We start from the raw sequence: 8,679 nt of genomic DNA, 5'->3' as shown, positions 1-8,679 counted from the left end.
TATATGTATTCATGAATAACTTTATTAATATCGTTATATAAAGTAAAATGGCACCAAGGAAGAGCAAATCTGCCAACCTAAAAACTGTGGCAAAGATTGATTCAAGTATGAGTGATTCAATTATTTCAAGTCAAGACTGGACAAAGTTGAAGATCATTGATTTGAAGAAAATGTGTAAGCAACGGAATGTGGATTCAACAGGCACGAAAGATGTTTTAGTGAAAAGACTACAAGATCATGACAGTAAGCAATATAATTCACTTACTATTTCTCCTATCTTTATTATTTGCCAATTTTAAATATTATATTAATTAATACTGTTTGTATTGAGAATTACATTCATATATGGATCAGTGGATATATAATTATATGAATATTTGACAAGAAAACTGAATTAGCAATTTCTGGTATTTCTTGCTTACATCCAGTGTCTTACCTTACAAGCTATTTAAGACAGATTTTGTATTACAATGTGGAAGTCTATCTAAAGTTTGGTAGTTATGCTTGAACAATATTATACTTTAATAAAAACTGAAGTTTAATTGTATATAATACAACAAAGATCTGTACAGCATATATATTTTGTTTTCTACAAACATACATAAGTGAATTTAAAATTGTCAGCATTGTTTTCTTTTAGATTCTTTTTTGTATATTAGTGGAAATAAATGCCAACAAAAGCAACAATATTATATAGGAAGCTCTTTTAGCAAAATAATTAATATTAACTACCAATCAGGGCATGTTACCTACTTATATGAAAAATAAAAATAAATTAAGCTATAGCTAGTTAAGTACACTTTTCTAATGTTTTTACTTACAAAGATTAGAATGCTTTTGTTCCATCAGCTGGGTACCCTCACTGTGAATGATATTTTTGGCTATAAACCCAGTAATATCTCACAAGGTTCAGCCAGCTTAGGAGATTTAGTTAGTCCATACTAAAAATATATACTAAGCTAACAATGCAAAATAACCTCTGTGATAAATGTGTAATAAAAAAGTTAAAAATACTAAAACTGGATATACTAAACATTCTAAGCAATACTTTTAATAAAAGCAACATTAAAGAAAGAATACAGTATGCCTTACCTTTGCTTCAAGAATTGTCATGAATTTAAAATTTATTGAACAAATTAACATTATATAATTTCTTTCAAGTACTTTTATGTACATATACAGGGGTGACACCAGTCTCTTCCTGGTGAAGGGGCTGAGGTGGGCTAGACATTGAGGAGGCTGCACTCTGCATCTGTAGTATATAGTAAGTGCATCAGCTTTAATAGTAAGCACTTTTTGGTGGATGTGGGACCTACAGAGGAGGCTAAGGTATATTTTGGGGTAGCTTGAGCCCCAAAATGACTCCCCATGTACTGTCACCATTGCACATGTATTATGCAACAGAACCAAAACAACAGATTATGAACATATGTAATGCATATCACCACTAAATTTATGTATTTCAGCCTATTAAATATTATCAACAAATTTTGAATCTATATACATAAAGCATGTTATCAGCAAATTACTATATATATTTCATAAAGCCTGAATGTATGTATTTACAAATAAATAATCGGCAGAACACATACAAATTTGCACACTACATGCTGTTATTAGATTCTGAGCATATGTGCTTGCATAATTACCTCAGCAGCAGTATTTGACGACATACAGTATATGTCTGTTACTTTTTTATTTTGCGCCTTTTATGAGATTTTTAGTATAATAATGTAAATTATTAATAGTGGTACATTATATTTAAAAAAAAACAATAAATCTTAGCACTTTCAACAGGTGAGCTTGTCTTCACTTGAGTAAAGGTAGGTCCATCTATAAAAAACAGTGCTGGAGTTATTGAAATTTTTGGAATATGACGTACCAACTTTTTCGTTATTGTAATTAAATTTTTTTCCTTTACTTTAAACTTTAGCATATATTTGGGAGAGTAGTACATATATATACATATTGCAGATAAAGCAGATGAACCCCCAGCTAAGCTTAAAAAGGAAGATAGTGAAGGCACAAAAATTCGAAAGGTTTTTGAAAATCTAAAGAATGAGCCCTCCAAAAAAGGAAAATCAAAGCCAGATGAGTATTGTCCAGTATCAACAAATGTTGAGGTATGATAGAGTATTCATTTCATTATTGCTAACCAAATCCATGATTTTTATTACAGACCTTTTACCTTAAAACTGTACACATGTACCATGGATTCTGATATTGGTATGTGAAAAATGCTATTATATTTGACCACAGACCATTGTGTTATGTAAAGTAGTTATTATTTAGTAGAGCCATTGTAGATGTATAAGTAAAACATAGCTTCTTCACAGTTCTACAGGTTTAACATGGTCCGAACATTAAAGTGGATTTTAATATTTCAGAAATAAGGGTTAATATACTAGAAATTAACATATGAAAAATGTTCAGTCAAAGAAAGATAAATTACTGTGTTGTGATATTGATGTTTTGTTTTAAAATTAGTGCAAAACATATGCTTTTGATGTGACGTCTTATGTGTAGATACATGTAAGTGATTTAGTTAGATTTCTGTTTGTGTTTATAATATATGACATTTGTATGTAAAAGTTATTTACGTTTTAAACTAAATTTTCTTGTATTATTCTACTACTGAAGCTGAAAAGAATTAGATATTGATATTTATGACTTATGTAATGACTGTGAGTGCAAATCATCAATTTTTATATTTGACAGTTTTGGTTTGTTTTTTTCACAGTTTTATTATTTACTATAATGCTTGTGTAAGGACTTTTTAAACGGTTAAAGGTGTATTTCTTATTGTCAAATAAAGTCAGTAAAATTACAGATGCATTCAAGAGAGTTAAAGCTTAGAATTGTTTGAATTTTGTAAACATATAAATCGTGTTAAAATAAATATCCTCATGCATAGTACTAATCAAATAATTATTTTTATAGGTATTTGAAGACTTTGACTGTATGTTGAATCAGACAAATATTGGAAATAACAACAACAAATACTATGTTATTCAACTTCTAAAAAATAAAACTGCCAAATCTTATTATGTATGGAACAGATGGGGACGAGTGGTAAATTTTATTTTTGTTACTAAGCTTTTTAAGATAAATAACATATGCATGATTTAGTTGCTGAAATGTACTTTTTATACCCTATTTTCAAAACCTTTTGTTCAGTCAGTTACAAGGATTATATATCAAAGCCTTATAAAAATTTGAATATTATTATTATAGACATATGGATACAAGAGTACAGTTAGAAATAGGTTGTGTAAAATTTCTCTGTGGCTTTAAGCTACTGGTTGCTGTTTAAACCAAATTATTAATTGTGAAGAAAAAAATAGGCAATTTTTTGGAATCTGTAGTTCAAAATAGACCAAAATTATGTAAATAGTCATTAATGAGAAGGTAATAGAATAATTTTTAAAAGTAATTAGATATTTCAGATAATTTTTCTTCAACACAGTTATGACTGAAGTACGAAGGAATCATTTTTGGTAAAACTTGTCAGCAATATGCTGCAGATATATTGTTTCAGTGGAACTTTAGGCTGGGTAGGCAAAGTGGGTTTGAGAACTTTAATGGACTGTAACTGTTTGTTAGAAGAAAAAGAGACAAGGCTTTCTTCAGCAGATGTAAGAAAATTTTATGTTTGCAAAACAGTTGGAGCTATCACTATTAGGCTTTCATTGAGCTTTTCTGGAAAGAGCAGCATTTCTTTGGCAAGATAATGTCACTTGAACAACTATATTGTTTTAATCTATTTTATACAAGTAGAAGTTGCCATATTTCTAACTTTAAAGTATTTTGGCCAAAAATATGTAAAGATAATCAATTTATGATATATTTAAGGTTTATAAATCTAAAATCTTAAACTAAACACAGTTATGTAAAAAAAAGTAACAGTTTCATGGGGAGATTATCAATTATGGGAAAATATCAGAATGAAGACGTTAATCCAGTTGATTTAAATACAGTTATAGATAACTGCAAAAAAGTCTCTTGTCATATCAAAGATGGTATAAGTTACTTCTTGATATTTTAAATAAGTATGTTTCAATTACTAGTAGGAAAATATAATTAGCATCACTGATTATCAGAGTCAGCCCCATTTTATTATATGCATTTAACAATCCTTTTTTTCCTTGTAGGGAGAGCCAGGTCTGAGTGCCTTACGAGGACCAATGACTAGTCTGGAATCTGCAAAGTTGGACTTTAAAAAGAAATTCCAAGATAAGACAAGAAACAAGTGGGAAAATCGGGACAACTTTGTGCCACATCCAGGAAAGTACACACTTTTGGAAATGGATTCAGAAGAAACAGAGGATGATGAAGAAAAATTAAAGCAGCAGGTTAATTCAGTACAAAACTACTGCCATTTTCTGAAATACACTATTAAAATAACAATATTGAGAAAGTAAAATAAATAAGGATTAGTTTGTTCAAAAATGGATATATATATATATATGTATATATTGTATGAAAAATTTACATCAGCTCACCAAACATTTCATTATAAACAGTGGTGTTGTGCTAAATTTTTCTGTGCCAGAGCCTTGCCAAAATTTGTCAGATGTGTGATATCACCATAAGGATATAGAGCTCAATGGCTAATTTTAATTTTTTTGTAGTCTATTTCAAATAAAGAAAATACACTTAACATTAATTATTTGAGATTACTTATATTAAAACCAAAATGAATATATATATAGTAGTGAGAGAAAATATGCAACTCACCTTGCTTTAAATTAAGCAGCAAGGCAAAAAAAAAACAGCTGTGTACCAAATAAAATCACTAACATTAAAACAAGTTTTAAAATCACATATCTTGTTAATTTACTATCTTTATAATTACACTATAATATTGACAACCTTGATTTTTATAATGCCTTACATACCTGCTATCCTGCCAACATGAATATCTAAAAAAAAAGCAACCATTGGATAAGTGTTTGGTTATGAAAAACATTCATTTCAGGTGTAAATTGAATAACTTTTTTCACCTACACATGTTTAGTTTTTGAAGTATCAGGACTCGGCTCCAATTTCATGTGCTGAAACAGTGCTATGGTACATTCCAGTAACAATACACCCCTGCTTATAAAAATGTTAAGATAATTCAGTGCCTTACGTTTTATTAAAGATTCAAAATCTAACATATAACATGTTATTTAACAAAGCCATATGGTAATAACTAATAAATAATTACTTATTGAATTTAAAGTGTCATTATTTTAGGACAGTGTATTTATTGACAGACATAAACTTACTTATATATACGTATGTATATATATATTTATTATGGATACTTGTATACTTTGCCTATTAAATTTTTTTTGCATAAAAATATCTAATACTATAAGTCATAATTTCAAAAATAAACTCAGATGTTTGAACTAATGTATTCAAAATAAATATGAAATTTGAATTAGAAGGTAAATAGGTAGAAAAAAAAAGGATTAAATGAGTCAAATTGTTTAACATACACAGATGTTTTGTATTTACCATGTACCAAAATCAAGTGACCCTCAAGTGTTGGGTGATCAATAGTCTTTTAAGAAATTGAACTCAAAACCCTACTTTTTTATTAATTCTCTTTGTACTGTGCTATTTAGGTTTAAACTCTGTACAGATTACTTCTTTGTCAAACTGTCACAATATGCAAAGTTATCCTACAAAAAAGGTTTGTAATTATGTGTGTGAGAGTGTGTATTTGGATATATATATTTATGACCATTGTTGTTTACCTTATTGACTAAATTTGATAGTTTTGAGTTATGTGTAATTAGTTTAACAAGAATATGCAAGGAAATAGCTAAGATTTGAACTAGAAAACTGATATTTATTGACAAACTCCAGATGTCGTAAAAGAATTATGTTTATTATTGTAAATGCTACAAGAGATTGTGTGTGAGTAGAAAGCCTTTTTTTTGATAGGCAACAGTGAGGATATTTTATGGGAAAAAATTTGCAGAATGGTCGAGAATGACATTTGATCAGTCTTCTCAGACACTCCTTTTTTAATCCTCTGTTTCATTAAAATGTGTTTATAATTATAACAGAGATAAAATATTTTTATTCATATATGATATTTGTATACGTTTATTTAGTTTTTAATCAATGAGGTTTTTAATTTCACAAAAATCAATATTTTGATCTTGTTAGGCCCAAATGTTGGATAACTTGTCACCAGCTAAGAAGTATAAGCCCTCTTCTTTGGACAAGCCAACCCAAGATCTTCTTAAATTTATTTTTGATGAAGACATGTTCAAGGAAACCATGGAGAATTTTGATATAGGTATGTAAGGTGAATGTTATGAAAACATGTGGGTAATAAGAATGATGTAATTTTAACCAGTAATTGAAAAATATTTGGGTATCAGTTGTGTAAAATTCTTCTCTGTATGGAGTGTTAGAAAAAGAAATAGAGGATGGTAACAACCTTCATGTGGTCCTCCTGTTAGTGTTTTCCCTGATAAACCTACCAACTAATGCTACCAAATAGGAGACCAGACTTAACTAAAGGATCTCTCTGCCAAAACAACAAGTTAGTATGAAATAAAGGCCTTTTTCAGAACCCCCAAAAAAAAGAAAGTGCAAAGTGAAACTGGATTAAAACATTTATTGTTTTTAAGAATACAACAAGAATCAAGAGATAAATTTTAAGTTGTTCTGAATGGTGTAGCATGTGGTTTACATGGTTTATTGAATATAAAACTATCCTACAATAACAAGAAACTTCACATTGCATTATTATCTGCTGTTCTTTTAAACTTTAAATCTTTTCCAAATAGTGCAATATTTACTTTACTGAATGTTAAATATTTTTGATTATCATTTATTATTGCATTGTTTTTCATCTAACCTGTAGCTGAAATTTTATCAAAGAGGTTTTTTATTAACGTTTGTTGTTGAGGATTTTGAAAGCCCAAATGGAATTTCAAAGCAAGCTATTACTGCGTAGTAAGGAGCTTGTTTTTACTGAATGCAAAATCATTTGGTAAAAACAAAATTTGACCTCCATTTTTTACCTTCCTTTTAAATTTTTTTTTATTTAGCCAACAATACTGATTATAGTCAAGGACTTTTCAGTACTAGTTCAGGATTTCAAAAAATCAATAATAATCAAGAAACAAGTATGAAAATTTTCCCTCATCATGTGGTGTTTGGTTTGCCAAATTGAATGTGAAACCATTTGGCAAAAAGAAACATCAGAGATATTACTAATGTTGCATGCTATGTGTCTTAGCCCTTTCGAACTTATTAAGTGTTTATTCTGTACTCATGTATTAACAAAACATAAATGAATTTATACACAGACCTGGTAATTCTCATGAATGTCTCACTTACTCACTTCTGCTAAAGTTGAAAGAGCTTTCAGGAAGATTAAAGTAGTGAAAACAATACTTTAATCAACAGTGACTGGATTACTTTTCAAATTATCACTGCCATTACTGACTCAAGAAATGTTTTAAACAGTGACATGATAAGTTTCATGAATGATTCTCACCTACTTAAATCTAGGAAAGTAAAAATATATAATTCAGCAAATATCTAGATTCATGAGACCTCAGTATATATTTTGGTTTGCACAGATCACAGTTTGTAGATGTATGAATTTGTGATTATGATTTTTATTCTTTTTTAATAGGATGCTATGATTTTTTAATGTACAAGCTTTGAGTTTAGACTTTTTGTTTTTCATTGAGCATTTCTTTTTTTGTATTCAGTAAAGTTGCAGTGTCAAAATTTGAGAAAATAAACGTTTCAAATTATCAGAAGTGACTGTAGAGAAAGGTTAGATTTCAAATACAAAAAAGCTTTAAAATTCAGAAAGAAGAAAAATTATACTAACACAGTTAAATTCATTGCAACCTGATACTTTAATGATATCTTTGACCAAAAGTAGGGTCATAACTTATTTGTGAGTATTAGGAGGCTTCTTTTTATTTTGCATGAAAGTATTGTGTTTTACCGACACGTATAGTTAAAATTATAGTTTGTGAATTATAGAAAGTTAGTGATGATTACAAATAAAGAATATTTTAATCACATTACAATTTTACATTAATATGAAATAAACTGAAAAATCAGCAGGTACCAACATGATAAAATTTCAATGAAATTTAATTAAGATATTTGTTTATTTACTTTGGGAGATGGGCACCTGTTGGGTAAAAAAGCCTATTAATCTTAAACATACAGTCTCTAATAGGTTGTACAGATTGAAAGAGTTGTCTGGTATGGCTTGGCAAGTTGCCTGTCAGGTGAGAAAAATTCCTTGTTTTGTGTGATGAAATAATTTAATTATTCACTTCTTGATATCAATGAATTAATATGTCCATGCTGTGAAGGTAACAATAAGTGTATTAATGTTTTGATGATGAAATCTCTTCTTGTTTTTTTTATTATTATTATGTTGGTATCTCATATTAGTCAGGCAGGTTATTTAACAGACTGTTGTTCTGACAAAAGTATATGTGGCTACCCATATACACACAGCGTGTTCACAAGTAAATAGACACCATCTTTTCAGAAAAAATGAAATTTTTCAGTCATATTCACATGAATTGATATAGTTATCATTTAATTAATATTTAGTAGATCTTCCTTTCACTTGGTGGAGTTCATTGATCCTTTGGGGCATCGTGAGAATCATCTCTTCAATTTTAGATTTGA

At 28.9% G+C, this 8,679-nt stretch overlaps 1 protein-coding gene across 1 annotated transcript in view; it reads left to right on the top strand.

The window, feature by feature from the left end:
* Positions 1-8,679, top strand: part of LOC106474169 (poly [ADP-ribose] polymerase 3-like) — a 33,445-nt gene that overhangs the window by 846 nt on the left and 23,920 nt on the right. Inside the window, exons 2-6 of the mRNA XM_013934861.2 lie at positions 44-243; positions 1,975-2,123; positions 2,941-3,072; positions 4,152-4,352; positions 6,166-6,298. Coding sequence (XP_013790315.1) covers positions 48-243; positions 1,975-2,123; positions 2,941-3,072; positions 4,152-4,352; positions 6,166-6,298 — 811 coding nt within the window. The 5' untranslated portion in view covers positions 44-47. The remainder of the gene's footprint in view (positions 1-43; positions 244-1,974; positions 2,124-2,940; positions 3,073-4,151; positions 4,353-6,165; positions 6,299-8,679) is intronic.

Source organism: Limulus polyphemus, unplaced genomic scaffold (genome assembly GCF_000517525.1).
Source record: "Limulus polyphemus unplaced genomic scaffold, Limulus_polyphemus-2.1.2 Scaffold6905, whole genome shotgun sequence".
NCBI classification, from domain to species: domain Eukaryota; kingdom Metazoa; phylum Arthropoda; class Merostomata; order Xiphosura; family Limulidae; genus Limulus; species Limulus polyphemus.
This window is presented reverse-complemented; position numbering and strand designations above follow the sequence as displayed.